At 41.8% G+C, this 19,632-nt stretch overlaps 1 protein-coding gene across 2 annotated transcripts in view; it reads left to right on the top strand.

Moving 5' to 3' along the window:
* csgalnact1a (chondroitin sulfate N-acetylgalactosaminyltransferase 1a) overlaps positions 1 to 19,632 on the top strand; it is an 83,864-nt gene that overhangs the window by 12,739 nt on the left and 51,493 nt on the right. For both annotated transcript variants that reach the window (XM_060908912.1, XM_060908913.1), the window contains exon 2: positions 15,993 to 17,955. In XM_060908912.1, the coding sequence (XP_060764895.1) occupies positions 17,271 to 17,955 (685 nt within the window). In that variant the 5' untranslated portion in view covers positions 15,993 to 17,270. The remainder of the gene's footprint in view (positions 1 to 15,992; positions 17,956 to 19,632) is intronic.

Raw genomic sequence — 19,632 nt, 5'->3', positions numbered from 1 at the left:
AGAATCAAAAGGTTTATTTAAACTATATACACTATATACAGGGCAAAACAAAAGACAAAAAAAAAACCAAAGAGTATAATCCAAAAGAAAAGCAAAGTGCAAAAATTCAAAAGCTAAGAAGATCAAAAAACACAGTACAAAGGAAACTGGAGATAAACATAACAGCACAAAGACTCCGTGACAAGAGGACTGAACTCAGGGGTATAAATAGACAAACTAATTAAGGACACAGGTGAAGATAATTAGGCAATTAACACAAACACAAAACACAGGAACAGTGGCGGCCTCTAGAGGCCAAAATAAACACGACATGAAAAGGAAATAACAGCGGCCTCTAGAGGCCAAAACAGTCCTAGTCCTGACAGTAAGGTTGTGTGAGTGTGTAAGACTGTGTGAGTGTGTAAGGTTGTGTGAGTGTGTAAGACTGTGTGTGTAAGGTTGTGTGAGTGTGTAAGACTGTGTGAGTGTGTAAGGTTGTGTGAGTGTGTAAGGTTGTGTGAGTGTGTAAGACTGTGTGAGTGTGTAAGGTTGTGTGAGTGTGTAAGGTTGTGTGAGTGTGTAAGACTGTGTGAGTGTGTAAGACTGTGTGAGTGTGGAAGGTTGTGTGAGTGTGTAAGACTGTGTGAGTGTGTAAGGTTGTGTGAGTGTGTAAGACTGTGTGAGTGTGTAAGGTTGTGTGAGTGTGTAAGGTTGTGTGAGTGTGTAAGACTGTGTGAGTGTGTAAGGTTGTGTGAGTGTGTAAGGTTGTGTGAGTGTGTAAGGCTGTGTGAGTGTGTAAGACTGTGAGTGTGTAAGACTGTGTGAGTGTGTAAGGTTGTGTGAGTGTGTAAGGCTGTGTGAGTGTGTAAGACTGTGTGAGTGTGTAAGACTGTGTGTGTAAGGTTGTGTGAGTGTGTAAGGTTGTGTGAGTGTGTAAGACTGTGTGAGTGTGTAAGGTTGTGTGAGTGTGTAAGGTTGTGTGAGTGTGTAAGACTGTGTGAGTGTGTAAGGTTGTGTGAGTGTGTAAGGTTGTGTGAGTGTGTAAGACTGTGTGAGTGTGTAAGGTTGTGTGAGTGTGTAAGACTGTGTGTGTAAGGTTGTGTGAGTGTGTAAGACTGAGTGTGTAAGGTTGTGTGAGTGTGTAAGGTTGTGTGAGTGTGTAAGACTGTGTGAGTGTGTAAGGTTGTGTGAGTGTGTAAGACTGTGTGTGTAAGGTTGTGTGAGTGTGTAAGGTTGTGTGAGTGTGTAAGGATGTGTGAGTGTGTAAGACTGTGTGAGTGTGTAAGGTTGTGTGAGTGTGTAAGACTGTGTGTGTAAGGTTGTGTGAGTGTGTAAGGTTGTGTGAGTGTGTAAGGTTGTGTGAGTGTGTAAGACTGTGTGAGTGTGTAAGGTTGTGTGAGTGTGTAAGGTTGTGTGAGTGTGTAAGACTATGTGTGTGTAAGGTTGTGTGAGTGTGTAAGACTGTGTGTGTAAGGTTGTGTGAGTGTGTAAGGTTGTGTGAGTGTGTAAGACTGTGTGAGTGTGTAAGGTTGTGTGAGTGTGTAAGGTTGTGTGAGTGTGTAAGACTGTGTGAGTGTGTAAGGTTGTGTGAGTGTGTAAGACTGTGTGTGTAAGGTTGTGTGAGTGTGTAAGGTTGTGTGAGTGTGTAAGACTGTGTGAGTGTGTAAGGTTGTGTGAGTGTGTAAGGTTGTGTGAGTGTGTAAGACTGTGTGAGTGTGTAAGGTTGTGTGAGTGTGTAAGGTTGTGTGAGTGTGTAAGACTGTGTGAGTGTGTAAGACTGTGTGAGTGTGTAAGGTTGTGTGAGTGTGTAAGACTATGTGTGTGTAAGGTTGTGTGAGTGTGTAAGACTGTGTGTGTAAGGTTGTGTGAGTGTGTAAGGTTGTGTGAGTGTGTAAGACTGTGTGAGTGTGTAAGGTTGTGTGAGTGTGTAAGGTTGTGTGAGTGTGTAAGACTGTGTGAGTGTGTAAGGTTGTGTGAGTGTGTAAGACTGTGTGAGTGTGTAAGGTTGTGTGAGTGTGTAAGACTGTGTGTGTAAGGTTGTGTGAGTGTGTAAGGTTGTGTGAGTGTGTAAGACTGTGTGAGTGTGTAAGGTTGTGTGAGTGTGTAAGGTTGTGTGAGTGTGTAAGGTTGTGTGAGTGTGTAAGACTGTGTGAGTGTGTAAGGTTGTGTGAGTGTGTAAGACTGTGTGTGTAAGGTTGTGTGAGTGTGTAAGGTTGTGTGAGTGTGTAAGACTGTGTGAGTGTGTAAGGTTGTGTGAGTGTGTAAGACTGTGTGAGTGTGTAAGGTTGTGTGAGTGTGTAAGGATGTGTGAGTGTGTAAGACTGTGTGAGTGTGTAAGGTTGTGTGAGTGTGTAAGACTGTGTGAGTGTGTAAGGTTGTGTGAGTGTGTAAGACTGTGTGTGTAAGGTTGTGTGAGTGTGTAAGGTTGTGTGAGTGTGTAAGACTGTGTGAGTGTGTAAGGTTGTGTGAGTGTGTAAGACTGTGTGAGTGTGTAAGACTGTGTGAGTGTGTAAGGTTGTGTGAGTGTGTAAGACTGTGTGAGTGTGTAAGGTTGTGTGAGTGTGTAAGACTGTGTGAGTGTGTAAGACTGTGTGAGTGTGTAAGGTTGTGTGAGTGTGTAAGGGTGTGTGAGTGTGTAAGACTGTGTGAGTGTGTAAGGTTGTGTGAGTGTGTAAGACTGTGTGAGTGTGTAAGGTTGTGTGAGTGTGTAAGACTGTGTGAGTGTGTAAGGTTGTGTGAGTGTGTAAGACTGTGTGAGTGTGTAAGGTTGTGTGAGTGTGTAAGACTGTGTGAGTGTGTAAGGTTGTGTGAGTGTGTAAGACTGTGTGAGTGTGTAAGGTTGTGTGAGTGTGTAAGACTGTGTGAGTGTGTAAGGTTGTGTGAGTGTGTAAGTCTGTGTGAGTGTGTAAGGTTGTGTGAGTGTGTAAGGTTGTGTGAGTGTGTAAGACTGTGTGAGTGTGTAAGGTTGTGTGAGTGTGTAAGACTGTGTGAGTGTGTAAGGTTGTGTGAGTGTGTAAGACTGTGTGAGTGTGTAAGGTTGTGTGAGTGTGTAAGACTGTGTGAGTGTGTAAGACTGTGTGAGTGTGTAAGGTTGTGTGAGTGTGTAAGACTGTGTGAGTGTGTAAGGTTGTGTGAGTGTGTAAGACTGTGTGAGTGTGTAAGGTTGTGTGAGTGTGTAAGGTTGTGTGAGTGTGTAAGACTGTGTGAGTGTGTAAGACTGTGTGAGTGTGTAAGGTTGTGTGAGTGTGTAAGTCTGTGTGAGTGTGTAAGACTGTGTGAGTGTGTAAGACTGTGTGAGTGTGTAAGGTTGTGTGAGTGTGTAAGACTGTGTGAGTGTGTAAGATTGTGTGAGTGTGTAAGGTTGTGTGAGTGTGTAAGACTGTGTGAGTGTGTAAGGTTTTGTGAGTGTGTAAGACTGTGTGAGTGTGTAAGACTGTGTGAGTGTGTAAGATTGTGTGAGTGTGTAAGGTTGTGTGAGTGTGTAAGACTATGTGTGTGTAAGGTTGTGTGAGTGTGTAAGACTGTGTGTGTAAGGTTGTGTGAGTGTGTAAGGTTGTGTGAGTGTGTAAGACTGTGTGAGTGTGTAAGGTTGTGTGAGTGTGTAAGGTTGTGTGAGTGTGTAAGACTGTGTGAGTGTGTAAGACTGTGTGTGTAAGGTTGTGTGAGTGTGTAAGGTTGTGTGAGTGTGTAAGACTGTGTGTGTAAGGTTGTGTGAGTGTGTAAGGTTGTGTGAGTGTGTAAGACTGTGTGAGTGTGTAAGGTTGTCTGAGTGTGTAAGACTGTGTGTGTAAGGTTGTGTGAGTGTGTAAGGTTGTGTGAGTGTGTAAGACTGTGTGAGTGTGTAAGGTTGTGTGAGTGTGTAAGACTGTGTGAGTGTGTAAGGTTGTGTGAGTGTGTAAGGATGTGTGAGTGTGTAAGACTGTGTGAGTGTGTAAGGTTGTGTGAGTGTGTAAGACTGTGTGAGTGTGTAAGGTTGTGTGAGTGTGTAAGACTGTGTGTGTAAGGTTGTGTGAGTGTGTAAGGTTGTGTGAGTGTGTAAGACTGTGTGAGTGTGTAAGGTTGTGTGAGTGTGTAAGACTGTGTGAGTGTGTAAGACTGTGTGAGTGTGTAAGGTTGTGTGAGTGTGTAAGACTGTGTGAGTGTGTAAGGTTGTGTGAGTGTGTAAGGGTGTGTGAGTGTGTAAGACTGTGTGAGTGTGTAAGGTTGTGTGAGTGTGTAAGGTTGTGTGAGTGTGTAAGACTGTGTGAGTGTGTAAGGTTGTGTGAGTGTGTAAGACTGTGTGAGTGTGTAAGGTTGTGTGAGTGTGTAAGACTGTGTGAGTGTGTAAGACTGTGTGAGTGTGTAAGGTTGTGTGAGTGTGTAAGACTGTGTGAGTGTGTAAGGTTGTGTGAGTGTGTAAGACTGTGTGAGTGTGTAAGGTTGTGTGAGTGTGTAAGACTGTGTGAGTGTGTAAGGTTGTGTGAGTGTGTAAGTCTGTGTGAGTGTGTAAGGTTGTGTGAGTGTGTAAGGTTGTGTGAGTGTGTAAGACTGTGTGAGTGTGTAAGGTTGTGTGAGTGTGTAAGACTGTGTGAGTGTGTAAGGTTGTGTGAGTGTGTAAGGTTGTGTGAGTGTGTAAGACTGTGTGAGTGTGTAAGACTGTGTGAGTGTGTAAGGTTGTGTGAGTGTGTAAGGTTGTGTGAGTGTGTAAGACTGTGTGAGTGTGTAAGACTGTGTGAGTGTGTAAGGTTGTGTGAGTGTGTAAGTCTGTGTGAGTGTGTAAGACTGTGTGAGTGTGTAAGGTTGTGTGAGTGTGTAAGACTGTGTGAGTGTGTAAGACTGTGTGAGTGTGTAAGATTGTGTGAGTGTGTAAGGTTGTGTGAGTGTGTAAGACTGTGTGAGTGTGTAAGGTTGTGTGAGTGTGTAAGACTGTGTGAGTGTGTAAGACTGTGTGAGTGTGTAAGATTGTGTGAGTGTGTAAGGTTGTGTGAGTGTGTAAGACTGTGTGAGTGTGTAAGGTTGTGTGAGTGTGTAAGGTTGTGTGAGTGTGTAAGACTGTGTGAGTGTGTAAGGTTGTGTGAGTGTGTAAGTCTGTGTGAGTGTGTAAGGTTGTGTGAGTGTGTAAGGTTGTGTGAGTGTGTAAGGTTGTGTGAGTGTGTAAGACTGTGTGAGTGTGTAAGACTGTGTGAGTGTGTAAGGTTGTGTGAGTGTGTAAGACTGTGTGAGTGTGTAAGGTTGTGTGAGTGTGTAAGGTTGTGTGAGTGTGTAAGACTGTGTGAGTGTGTAAGGTTGTGTGAGTGTGTAAGGTTGTGTGAGTGTGTAAGACTGTGTGAGTGTGTAAGACTGTGTGAGTGTGTAAGGTTGTGTGAGTGTGTAAGACTGTGTGAGTGTGTAAGACTGTGTGAGTGTGTAAGGTTGTGTGAGTGTGTAAGGTTGTGAGTGTGTAAGACTGTGTGAGTGTGTAAGACTGTGTGAGTGTGTAAGGTTGTGTGAGTGTGTAAGGTTGTGTGAGTGTGTAAGACTGTGTGAGTGTGTAAGGTTGTGTGAGTGTGTAAGGTTGTGTGAGTGTGTAAGACTGTGTGAGTGTGTAAGACTGTGTGAGTGTGTAAGGTTGTGTGAGTGTGTAAGGTTGTGAGTGTGTAAGACTGTGTGAGTGTGTAAGACTGTGTGAGTGTGTAAGGTTGTGTGAGTGTGTAAGACTGTGTGAGTGTGTAAGACTGTGTGAGTGTGTAAGGTTGTGTGAGTGTGTAAGACTGTGTGAGTGTGTAAGGTTGTGTGAGTGTGTAAGACTGTGTGAGTGTGTAAGTCTGTGTGAGTGTGTAAGGTTGTGTGAGTGTGTAAGTCTGTGTGAGTGTGTAAGTCTGTGTGAGTGTGTAAGACTGTGTGAGTGTGTAAGACAGTGTGAGTGTGTAAGGTTGTGTGAGTGTGTAAGGTTGTGTGAGTGTGTAAGGGTGTGTGAGTGTGTAAGACTGTGTGAGTGTGTAAGACTGTGTGAGTGTGTAAGGTTGTGTGAGTGTGTAAGACTGTGTGAGTGTGTAAGGTTGTGTGAGTGTGTAAGACTGTGTGAGTGTGTAAGGTTGTGTGAGTGTGTAAGACTGTGTGAGTGTGTAAGACTGTGTGAGTGTGTAAGGTTGTGTGAGTGTGTAAGACTGTGTGAGTGTGTAAGACTGTGTGAGTGTGTAAGGTTGTGTGAGTGTGTAAGACTGTGTGAGTGTGTAAGACTGTGTGAGTGTGTAAGACTGTGTGAGTGTGTAAGGTTGTGTGAGTGTGTAAGACTGTGTGAGTGTGTAAGACTGTGTGAGTGTGTAAGATTGTGTGAGTGTGTAAGGTTGTGTGAGTGTGTAAGACTGTGTGAGTGTGTAAGACTGTGTGAGTGTGTAAGATTGTGTGAGTGTGTAAGGTTGTGTGAGTGTGTAAGACTGTGAGTGTGTAAGGTTGTGTGAGTGTGTAAGGTTGTGTGAGTGTGTAAGACTGTGTGAGTGTGTAAGACTGTGTGAGTGTGTAAGGTTGTGTGAGTGTGTAAGACTGTGTGAGTGTGTAAGGTTGTGTGAGTGTGTAAGACTGTGTGAGTGTGTAAGACTGTGTGAGTGTGTAAGGTTGTGTGAGTGTGTAAGACTGTGTGAGTGTGTAAGGTTGTGTGAGTGTGTAAGGTTGTGTGAGTGTGTAAGACTGTGTGAGTGTGTAAGGTTGTGTGAGTGTGTAAGACTGTGTGAGTGTGTAAGGTTGTGTGAGTGTGTAAGGTTGTGTGAGTGTGTAAGACTGTGTGAGTGTGTAAGATTGTGTGAGTGTGTAAGGTTGTGTGAGTGTGTAAGACTGTGTGAGTGTGTAAGGTTGTGTGAGTGTGTAAGGTTGTGTGAGTGTGTAAGACTGTGTGAGTGTGTAAGGTTGTGTGAGTGTGTAAGACTGTGTGAGTGTGTAAGTCTGTGTGAGTGTGTAAGACTGTGTGAGTGTGTAAGGTTGTGTGAGTGTGTAAGTCTGTGTGAGTGTGTAAGACTGTGTGAGTGTGTAAGGTTGTGTGAGTGTGTAAGACTGTGTGAGTGTGTAAGACTGTGTGAGTGTGTAAGGTTGTGTGAGTGTGTAAGACTGTGTGAGTGTGTAAGACTGTGTGAGTGTGTAAGGTTGTGTGAGTGTGTAAGACTGTGTGAGTGTGTAAGACTGTGTGAGTGTGTAAGGTTGTGTGAGTGTGTAAGACTGTGTGAGTGTGTAAGACTGTGTGAGTGTGTAAGGTTGTGTGAGTGTGTAAGACTGTGTGAGTGTGTAAGACTGTGTGAGTGTGTAAGGTTGTGTGAGTGTGTAAGACTGTGTGAGTGTGTAAGGTTGTGTGAGTGTGTAAGACTGTGTGAGTGTGTAAGGTTGTGTGAGTGTGTAAGGTTGTGTGAGTGTGTAAGACTGTGTGAGTGTGTAAGGTTGTGTGAGTGTGTAAGACTGTGTGAGTGTGTAAGGTTGTGTGAGTGTGTAAGGTTGTGTGAGTGTGTAAGACTGTGTGAGTGTGTAAGACTGTGTGAGTGTGTAAGGTTGTGTGAGTGTGTAAGGTTGTGTGAGTGTGTAAGACTGTGTGAGTGTGTAAGGTTGTGTGAGTGTGTAAGACTGTGTGAGTGTGTAAGGTTGTGTGAGTGTGTAAGACTGTGTGAGTGTGTAAGACTGTGTGAGTGTGTAAGGTTGTGTGAGTGTGTAAGACTGTGTGAGTGTGTAAGACTGTGTGAGTGTGTAAGGTTGTGTGAGTGTGTAAGGTTGTGTGAGTGTGTAAGACTGTGTGAGTGTGTAAGACTGTGTGAGTGTGTAAGGTTGTGTGAGTGTGTAAGACTGTGTGAGTGTGTAAGGTTGTGTGAGTGTGTAAGACTGTGTGAGTGTGTAAGACTGTGTGAGTGTGTAAGGTTGTGTGAGTGTGTAAGACTGTGTGAGTGTGTAAGGTTGTGTGAGTGTGTAAGACTGTGTGAGTGTGTAAGACTGTGTGAGTGTGTAAGATTACTCAGGGTTTCCACGTGCTGATGCCAGTCAGATCATTAACATGTGAAAAACTCGGTGCTTTTAAACTGATGCATGCAAACACTAGAAGCCATAACAGCAGTGTCAATGCTTCGTGTGTCCAATCTGATGATGTATTACAGAGCAGGATGTGGCGATTTGTAATCCGTGCAAAATGAGAAGTAAAAACTAAGTTGATAAACAGTTATAACATGAATAACATGGATTTAATATCAGGCACAGAAGTGCATAAAAGTACCCGTGAAGGCATGAGGTCTGAACAGATCCGATTAGCTCAGAGGCTCCATAAAATAAAATTAAAAAAAACCCAATGGTGGAAAAAAATCCTGCATCATTTCCTGTGTGTGTTACAAAGCCAGCAGGACTGGAGTTCAGAGAATAATGAAACTGGGATAAATTATCCTTATTTGCTAACTAGACAGTTCTTGAACACATCCGCAGGCTTTTAGTGTAATTAACCCTATCTGCAGGGCTGTGTTGAGTTGTATACGATCTGTAGGACAAAGATGTTCCTGAGTCCAGAAGCTTGCTTTCTACTTAATTAATCATCAAAAGCTAATAAATAATCCATTGTGAGTTGTATTGTGTTGTATTATCATCCTCAGTGCCTTCAGCCAATGGATCAGACTGGGACTTACAGTGTGTTAGTGAAGACTTTATCCATTTGTGAGACGTAATGAATAAAGAACTGGGGGATATGCTGTTATAGGAACATAATCAAGACGAGGATGAAGCCGAGTTCCCCTGAAATGGATTCATTTTAATACAACAGCATGTCCGGAAGTATTTTATTCCTCTTATACCACAGCTATTTAACAACACTGACAAGTTTTTCATTATTAAATCATGTCACGTCATATTTTTTTAATCCATTTCATGTTGTAGAATGGGGTGGCACGGTGGTGTAGTGGTTAGCACTGTCGCCTCACAGCAAGAAGGTTCTGGGTTCGAGCCCAGCGGCTGATGAGGGCCTTTCTGTGCGGGGTTTGCATGTTCTCCCCGTGTCCGCGTGGGTTTCCTCCGGGTGCTCCGGTTTCCCCCACAGTCCAAAGACATGCAGGTTAGGTTAACTGGTGACTCTAAATTGACCGTAGGTGTGAATGTGAGTGTGAATGGTTGTCTGTGTCTATGTGTCAGCCCTGTGATGACCTGGCGACTTGTCCAGGGTGTACCCCGCGTCTCGCCCATAGTCAGCTGGGATAGGCTCCAGCTTGCCTGCGACCCTGTAGAACAGGATAAAGCGGCTACAGATAATGGATGGATGGATGTTGTGGAATGACTCCGAAACAAGTTAATTAACAGTTATTCCATGAAATTGAGTCGTACATGAGCTGATAGCCGATGAGGCGCGTAACCAAAAAAAAAAAAAAAAAGCCAAAAATGGAAATGGGACAAAAGTGGGTTTTTTTTTAAAGCAAACATTTCCATTCACAAAAATTAATAACAAAAAATAAAGAAACACAAGTGAATAAAACACTGTTATACATTTCTATGTCGTCAAATTACACAATAAGAACTAGCCAAAATTAATAAACAAAAGTATGCAATAAGAAGCAACAGAAACAGAATCACAGTCCTGACTAACACACACACCCAAGATGGACTGTCCATTTCAAATATCAGTCTAATCTGTCTAGCAAACATTAGCCACTGAGCTAAACTACAACTACCTAATGTTTCCAAGCGTTATCTCCTGTTTAAATTTGCTGCACTTTACCCAATCCAATCATTATTAGCTCATCCGGCCAACAGGTGATGAGTTTATGCCATCATGTGTTGTCCGTTGTCCGTCTGGCGTCGTCCACATTTCACGAAAATCGCTTCTTCTCTCTCAATTCTTCACCGATTTTTATTCTTTTTGGCAGGAAGGTCGGTCTGCCTGGGCTGCATATACTATAGCTTCTACCCACATTTGCATAATTGCAATTAATAATAATGAAGATATGGAGTAATTAAGCCCTAACAAACAGTTTCCACACAAATCCCTAATTCTCCCTCAATTCTTCACCCGTTCTGATTCTTTCTGGCATAAAGGTCGGGGTACCTAGGGTGCATATAACTTCTACCCAGATTTGCTTCATTACAATTATTAATGAAGTTATAGGCTAATTAAGCCTTAATAAGCAACAAAAATCGCTTCTTCTCAGTCAATTCCTCGCCATTTTGGATTCTTTCTGGCAAATAGGTCGGTATTCCTAGGGTGGATATCGCTTCTATATATAGCTTTTATATAGTTTATATAGCTTGCAACATTTACTGCGCAAGGTGGCCCACTTTAAATCGTTCCTTCTGGACTAGACGGGGCTGGAGTGAGCTACGCCGTCATTGACGGTCTTGTTTTGGTTTGAACAGGGTATAATCTTGTAGAAATTTCAGAAATTGTTGAAAATGTTGTAGAAACTCTCAAGTAGACAGAACTAATCAAAAGTTTGGACACACCTTCTAATTCAATGTTTTTTCTTTACTTTTATTAATTAAAAGACACTTCTTCATGTTTTAAGTAATGATGGATGTTGTTTCTCTTTACTTAGTTGAGCGGTTCTTGATATAATATGGATTACTACAGTTGCGGAATAGAGTTATTTATTTATTGAGTATTTTTATTATTTACTGTTTGATGATTTCAGATGCATTAAGGTAAGAAACTCGTCCACTAATTAACTTTTGATGAGGCACAGCCAGAGCATTTTTTAACATAGTTACTGGGAGACCAAATGGTCTCCCAGTGGCCAGATTTGGTCTCCTAGTCAATGCCAAGCCAGCTTCACTGGGAGACCAAATTTTAAACCAAGTTATGTCTCATCATTTGGTTCAATCAGTTGCAATTAATTAACCAGGTACCATGTAAGTACAGTGGTGCTTGAAAGTTTGTGAACCCTTTAGAATTTTCTATATTTCTGCATAAATATGACCTAAAACATCATCAGATTTTCACACAAGTCCTAAAAGTAGATAAAGAGAACCCAGTTAAACAAATGAGACAAAAATATTATACTTGCTCATTTATTTATTGAGGAAAATGATCCAATATTGCTTATCTGTGAGTGGCAAAAGTATGTGAACCTTTGCTTTCAGTATCTGGTGTGACCCCCTTGTGCAGCAATAACTGCAACTAAACGTTTGCGGTAACTGTTGATCAGTCCTGCACACTGGCTTGGAGGAGTTTTAGCCCATTCCTCCGTACAGAACAGCTTCAACTCTGGGATGTTGGTGGGTTTCCTCACATGAACTGCTCACTTCAGGTCCTTCCACAACATTTCCATTGGATTAAGGTCAGGACTTTGACTTGGCCATTCCAAAACATTCACTTAATTCTTCTTTAACCATTCTTTGGTAGAACAACTTGTGTGCTTAGGGTCGTTGTCTTGCTGCATGACCCACCTTCTCTTGAGATTCAGTTCATGAACAGATGTCCTGACATTTTCCTTTAGAATTCACTGGTATAATTCAGAATTCATTGTTCCATCAATGATGGCAAGCCGTCCTGGCCCAGATGCAGCAAAACAGGCCCAAACCATGATACTACCACCACCATGTTTCACAGATGGGATAAGGTTCTTATGCTGGAATGCAGTGTTTTCCTTTCTCCAAACATAACGCTTCTCATTTAAACCAAAAAGTTCTATTTTGGTCTCATCCATCCACAAAAATTTTTCCAATAGCCTTCTGGCTTGTCCACATGATCTTTAGCACGCTGCAGACGAGCAGCAATATTCTTTTTGGAGAGCAGTGGCTTTCTCCTTGCAACCCTGCCATGCACACCATTGTTGTTCAGTGTTCTCCTGATGGTGGACTCATGAACATTAACATTAGCCAATGTGAGAGAGGCCTTCAGTTGCTTAGAAGTTACCCTGGGGTCCTTTGTGACTTCGCCGACTATTACACGCCTTGCTCTTGGAGTGATCTTTGTTGGTTGACCACTCCTGGGGAGGGTAACAATGGTCTTGAATTTCCTCCATTTGTACACGATCTGTCTGACTGTGGATTGGTGGAGTCCAAACTCTTTAGAGATGGTTTTGTAACCTTTTCCAGCCTGATGAGCATCAACAACGCTTTTTCTGAAGTCCTCAGAAATCTCCTTTGTTCGTGCCATGATACACTTCCACAAACATGTGTTGTGAAGATCAGACTTTGATAGATCCCTGTTCTTTAAATAAAACAGGGTGCCCACTCACACCTGATTGTCGTCCCATTGATTGAAAACACCTGACTCTAATTTCACCTTCAAATTAACTGCTAATCCTAGAGGTTCACATACTTTTGCCACTCACAGATATGTAATATTGGATCATTTTCCTCAATAAATAAATGAGTAAGTATAATATTTTTGTCTTATTTGTTTAACTGGGTTCTCTTTATCTACTTTTAGGACTTGTGTGGAAATCTGATGATGTTTTGGGTCATATTTATGCAGAAATATAGAAAATTCTAAAGGGTTCACAAACTTTCAAGCACCACTGTATACATTTAACAAGGAAAACTTGGCACTGCATTAACTATGTTGATATTATGCTGGCTGAAACGAGGATTCGTAATGCGGCAATTTGCATCACAGAATATGCCGCAGCGGTGCAGCCGCATGGACTCTGGGGCCTGTGATTGTATTGCCCAGACCAGTTGGTCTCCTAGTGGAAAATCCTTAAAAAATGCTCTGGGCACAGCTGTTAATTGAAAAGCATTCCAGGTGATGACCTCATGAAGCTGGTTAAGATAATACCAATAGCGTGTAAAGCGTCATGAAGGGAAACACTGGATACGCTGAAGAATCTAAAATATCAGCCTTTTTTTTTTTTACACTTTTTTCCTTTACCACTTAATTCCATATATGTTCCAGATATTATTTTGTAGTTTTGATATCTTCAGTATTGTTCTACAATGTAGAAAATACAAAATAGAGAATATACATCATTAGAATCCATTTAAAATGATGGCATAGAAATTGAACTTTTCCTCAAGTTCTTCTTCTTCGGTGGGTTGACTGGCGGGTTGCAGAGAAATTACAAAAATGTCGCGTCATGTGTTTAGAAAGAAATGTGATTCCTACGTGACTCATGTTGATGTAGTTTTGCCATTACCACATGACGGGGGCAGTTTAGCATCTTAACAAGCTGAATTAACTTTTGGCAAAATAATAATAGACTAAATTATAGAGACTGCCCGTAGAATAAGAACATTTAAAACCAGTAATGGGGTTATCATCGATTAATAGTAATCTTATGATAAGAAATATTAGATACATTTGCATGCACCTAATGTAAGGAATAAAACACTTCAAGTGTGCTGTTACGGGAAAATAATCAACAACAGAACATGTTGGAGTGATGCGAGCCAACATGAAGCAGAGTTACTGCTGCTACTGCAACATGAAATTGATTAATTTCCAATAACAGCAAGTCCTGATGTGTTTTATTCCTCTTACACACACTACAGCAATGCAGCAACAATTTCATGTTTTTTTTTAATTAATCTCAGAACAATTTCATGGTTTTTTTTTTAAATTAATCTCAGAACAACGTCATACTTTTTATCAGTTTATAGTGTTGTAGAACATCCAAGAAACAGATTAGGTCCTTGGAGGAAAGAATGGAGGGGGGAAAAAAGAGGCAAAACAGAGAAAAGACAGAAGAGGAGTGATGGAAAGGTTATTAGGGAAGAATAGAATAGAATAGAATGTCTTTATTGTCATTGCACAAATGTACAACGAAATTTAGTTCATCATAGGAAAGCAAAGCCACTGCGTATGTGTGCGGCGCCACTCTTGGGCACTTCAACCCAAGGCCGTCCCGTGTTAACTTAACTGCATGTCTTTGAAGAAAGAAGAAAAGAGAGGAGAGGATGAGGAGAGAAGGTGAGGGATTAGAAGAGGACAAATTGATAATAGATGAAAAGGGAAGGAGGACGGGAGGAACAGAGAAGAAGAAAATGAGGGTTAGAGAAAGAATTGGAAAAGAGGTGAGTAGGAGAAAAAAGAAGATCAGGAGAAGAAGGGGAAGAAAATCGAAGGAAAGGGTGAGAAAGATGGGATGATTAAGAAGGTGAGGAGGAGATGGGAAGCATGATGAGAGGTTTGACTCACTGAGGTAGAGATGGGAGAGAGAGAGAGAGAGAGAGAGAGAGAGAGTCAGTCAAATGTGTATGTATTCCTAATACACTCCTGCTCTCAGTGCTAACATAACTAATCCTTTCATTCAATCCAGACTTTACTTGTAAAAGAGCTGATTGTGTGGGAGTCATTACACATACACGCGCACACACACACACACACACACACACACACACACACGCACAGGGGTGTGAGTAACATGCGCTTTACCTCCTCTCTTTACTTCACCTACTTTTCCAACAGGCTTTTTCTGTTTGCCTATAAATCCTGCCTGTGTGTGTGTGTGTGTGTGTGTGTGTGCACCTCGTCTTTTGACCGTGTGTTTGCTCGGCTCACAGTACACTTCTTCTTTTCCCTCCTGAGGTTGGTTTTAACACTGCCGTCTCACTTTCGCACTTTCACAGGTCACTCTAAAACAAGAGCAGTATTTTTTCACCCTCGAACCCTGTGCCCTTTCCTGCCTCTAATACATCACACAGCTTGTTTTCGCTTCTCTTTATTCAAACCTATTTGATAAAGACAAGCTGCTATTACATAGACATTAATAATTAATCTTTCGCGCAAACATTTTTCATCTTTAAGCCCAAAACTGTCCAGAAGGGTAGCTACTAAGGAGTTAATTTCATGTCATTATACAGTATGTGCATTTTTCTGGCAAAATTTATCCTTTATAAACAGACAGTTTTGTAACCTGTGTGCTGCTCATGTGGCATTTTACATTTTACACTTACCCAATTAGCTTTCTAGAACATTCCGTAACATTCCACTTGGCTCCACCCCTTAATTAAGCCCACCCCATATCACTGCAGCAGTACACTTGTACAAGCATCCACAACTCTATGAAATCATACTCTTAGCCACACCCCCTTATGTCTACTTGGCTCCACCCCTTTAGTTGACTCTTGGTGCGTTCATGTGCTATGGGAATTATGGTAAATACCAAACGCCGACATGGAAAGCACACATGAATGCCCCCTCTTGTGGTATTTTCCACTGGGCAACTCGTAGAAAATTTTGATGCACGAGTTGCCGAGATGAGATGAACTTTAACCTATTCAACATGGCGGCGAGCGGTACAAGACTAGTTTATGAACCAAGAAAGAAATGGTTTTCACCTACGGAAAGCTGACTCTCACCTTTTAAACGAGTCATGTTATGTATATTATATTATTATAATATGTATATTATAGCCTAACACAAAATATTCTGTGGCTGTCCAAAGAACGCCAACAATGATCTAGATATTGGCTACTCTCATTGTGGCTACAGCCAAATTTCCAAAAACTGCATGGCATTCAGTGTATTAAGAAAATCTCTACTTGTCATGATCAGGAAATATTCAGCATTATTTACCTTTTGACTTTTGATAACTCATATTCCTGCTGCAGCTGATGAACAAGGCAATCTATAATTGTTTTAGCCAAATAACAGGCCTGATTCTGAATCTGGTCCACCATCTTTAATTTGTCAACAACAACAAAGCATGTGAACACAACACACTGGTAAATACCACTTCCCAACTGGAAAATATCATCTTCCCATAGCACATGAACGCAGCATAAGTCCTCTGATCTTTGGAGTTGTACTGACCATACAGCTATCGTACACCTGGCCACGCCCCTTCAGCTCTTCCAAATGGCCCAACTCACTTTTTCTTGGCCACACCCACAAATCTCAGAGTCATATACCTTGTCCAAGAATGCTCAGATCTTTTTGGTTGTACCCCTGATTCCACTCCCTCATCCACTTGGCTCCACCCATTAACTGACCCCGCCCAAGAGCTCTGCAAAATCTACTTTTTAAAAACTGTAAAATAGGATTGATGGCTATAATATGAGCATTGCAAATAGAAACAGGATCCTTTGTAGTGAACTCAGACGTACTCTAGACAGTCTGATTTTTATTTATTAATTCTTCTCTCTCTCTCTCTCTCTCTCTCTCTCTCTAGGTCACACAATAGAAGATGAAATATGCAGGAGTCTTATATTAAACACAGAAGATAGCAAACGGATACAAACTGCTGACTGAGGAAGATGAAAAGTGGCTGCTCACGGAAATGAAAATCTCCTTGGATGTCTAACTTTTTTTTTTTCCCCAACACGTCCCATTTTGTTAGACTCATCCAAAGGAGAAGTTTGCTGACTCTTCTGATTTAAGCTCTAAGGAACACGATATGGACCTGGACATGTGAATTACTCAGTGAGCAGTTTCTTAAAAGGTGTCATTACTGAAGATTTAACAGTGTGAAGCGGCATGTTCTGAGTCCTCACGGCAGGACTGAGGTGTTTCAGCTACAACCAAATCTCCACTAAAGTATCCTCATGGATTTCTCACACGTTCTAAAAGACACAGTGCAGGTTTTAACATGACTTGAAATACAAGAAACACGCACGTGTGTAACAGGTGCAACGTTCCTTTATGTAGTTGACGCAATCAAAACAAAAACCCCTTTTTCTCAGCTCAAAACATTTATCTTTAGAAGGAGCTGTTTGACGGATTGGATGTTCTCCAACTAGACCGAAATGTGACTGAAAATAACATGTGAACGATCAGATCTGTTTGGGAACAAGCGTATCTTCAGTGTGCTTTAGGAAGAGAGTGTTGCTCACTCGGACAAAACGTTCTCTTCCTTATTTCATATCAGAATCCACGGACAGAACAACAGTAACGGCTTATTTAACATTGCGTCCAATTTTTGTCTTAATTTCACATCTAAGATAAAGCAGAGATGACTATGGTAGCTTCTAAGACAACAGTACCGTGTTGATCTGCTGTTCCATTTCATATCAACCAGAAAGCTTTACCAAGGTTATCTTCTTGACGAGCTTTTTGTCTCAACGTCTAAGCTAAAGCTGCAGGAAGGACAGAATTATATTTGTGTGACATATCACACTGTGTTATAAGACAATATTATCCAATTAATTTGAATTCCATTTCACCAATAGCTATAGCAGGAATAGCAGTAACTGCATAATCAGTGTCCTGGAATTGTGTGTGTGTGTGTGTGTGTGTGTGTGTGTGTGTGTGTGTATAGATATATTTGTGAATCACTTTGTCAAACTGTATTTTGTATTTTGCTCAGAGGATAGCTTTAGCAAGGACAAGCTTTAGCGAGGAACTACCTGACTTCATTTTTAAGCTAGCATTATCATTAGCTACAAAAGTAGTGATCATCTGAGATAACCTTACCATCTAGGATAAAATTACAGAATGGATATGACTATCCATGTGTATATATGATGCTGGTTTGTTCAAGATGTTGCGCAGAGGCTTGTTTTTGTGGCTTTCTCGCATCTGTGGCATTCTAGTCCTCGTTTGCTGCTTCCTTTCTCTCCTCTACGTCATCACTTGCAACCCTCATACCGATGACCCCTTGGTGGCATCCAGGCTGGGCGCACCAGGCTCTCCAAGAGGGCCTGGGGTTCCTGGTGTACTCAGCGGCGCCCCCTTGGGTTCATCAAGCCACGAAAACTATCAAGCTCTGCTTCAGGAACGTGAGGAACAGCAACGGCAACACATTTCCAGCCTGAAGAAACAAATCGCGGAACTGAAGGAAGCCCTGCAAGAGCGAGTCGAGAGGCCGAAGGAGCTTCAGGAAAAATCGGGCAACGCAGGGACCGATCTGAACGAGTTTCTCCGCGCACAAATGGGCCGGGCAGAGATAAGTGCAGGTGTCCGGTTGCCAAACGAGTATGCTGTGATACCGTTTGAGAGCTTCACACTGCAGCGTGTTTATCAGCTGGAGACAGGACTGACACGTCATCCTGAGGAAAAACCAGCGAGGAAAGATAAACGCGACGAGATTAACGAAGTAGTGGAAAGTGCTGTGCACACGCTGAACTCACACAAACACAATATGGGAGATAAATTTAGTGCAGACAAGGTGTACAGCATGGCTGACTTCATTGAAGGTGAGTTTGGTTCAGATGAATTGGTTCATGGGCCTTTGGTATTTATGGGGGGTGCTAGTGTGACAAGATTTTGGAGGGAACACAGTTGTTTAGTTTGCTAGCTAACTCGTTTGGGTTTTGGATAGTATGGGAAACAAATGACATTAAGAAAATGATGAGGCAAAAGTTGAGTGTAACAAAAAATTGTGCAGAATTGCCAATGTTAAAAGTTGCCATAGCATTGCTAGCAAAGAGTTGCGATTTTCTTAAACGAAAAGAAGAAGAACGGGGGCTTTTTGAAGAAGGCTTTATTTGTCACATACGTATACATTACAGCACAGTGAAGTTCCTTCTCTGCATTTAACCCATCTGAACCAGTGAACACACACACACACACATATCCAGAGCAGTTGCACTACAGCACCCAGGGAGCAGTTGAGGGTTAGGTGCCTTGCTCAAGGGCACCATGGATGCAGGTCCAGGGACTCGATCCGGCAAACTTTTTGGTCCCAAACCTGCTTCTCTAACCTTTTGGCCATGGTTGCCCCAATTGGCTAAACTATTTTATCAACCAAGTAGTGAATCAGCACTGATAAGTTGATGCTTGTTATGAATTTGTTGGAAACAAATGACTCAAGAAAGTTCTCAGGTTTCAGACTCAAAAAGACCAAAGTACAACACAAGAACAAACGCCAGGAAGTGTTATTTTGATTAGCTATTTGCATTTAGCAAAGGAAGGAATATTAGTTGTGACTATAGCTTCAATGTTTTGACCTGTAGTGTGGTTGGGACCATTCCAATGTCCCCAGGGTCTTATGTTCCCCAGCTTTAAATAGCACATAATGGGAACCTGAAAAAGATGTTTCCCAGCTCTGTTTTTGCTTAATATGATGTGGACTGTTGGGGGGTTGGGTCTTAGAGGTAGAGTTAGGGTTCTGGTTCTGGTTAGGGGTTTAGGAAGTTTGGGTTAAGGTTAGAACATAAGATCCTGAGAACAGAGGATACGCTCCCTTGTGACGAGCAAACTTTCACTATCTGCCAACATTTCCATTTAAATATTAGTTTGGTTCACAATGTATTTTTATAATCTTTCACAATATTTAGATATTCAGCACCACAGAGTACATTATTGTACAGTGTAGTCCTTCTGTACTTCTTTTATCAGAAAGTTCAAAAAGTTTGCTGAGATAAACAGACAGTACCACAAAGTGAAATTAACCGCTCATTCCTTATTTCTCTTCTGCACAATTTTTCCATTTAAATGTACTTTTTTGTTGTTCGCATATATTATTTTTCTGTTTAACTGAGATGAAATTAAGCTAATTTTATTTAAAAGATAGTTCTGTTGTATTGCCTGAAGAATACAGCAGTCAGGTTTCCAGTGAGTTTCCCTTCAGGAAATCCTGTGATACGGCCAGCGTGTGTGCGTGTGTGTGTGTGTGTGTGTGTGTGTGTGTGTGTGTGTGTGTGTCTAAACACAGTAGGAAACAAAACCAGCTGCTTTATTGTGCACAGCTGACCCATCTCTCTCTCTCTCTCTCTCTCTCTCTCTCTCTCTCTCTCTCTCTCTGTCTCGCTCTGTGTGTGTGTGTGTGTGTGTGTGTGTGTGTGTGTGTGTGTGTGTGTGTGTGTGTGTGAGAGAGAGAGAGAGAGAGAGAGAGAGAGAGAGAGGGTCACATAAACACAGCAGGGCAAAGT

The sequence above is a fragment of the Neoarius graeffei genome, chromosome 25 (assembly GCF_027579695.1).
Source record: "Neoarius graeffei isolate fNeoGra1 chromosome 25, fNeoGra1.pri, whole genome shotgun sequence".
Lineage (NCBI taxonomy): Eukaryota > Metazoa > Chordata > Actinopteri > Siluriformes > Ariidae > Neoarius > Neoarius graeffei.
This window is presented reverse-complemented; position numbering and strand designations above follow the sequence as displayed.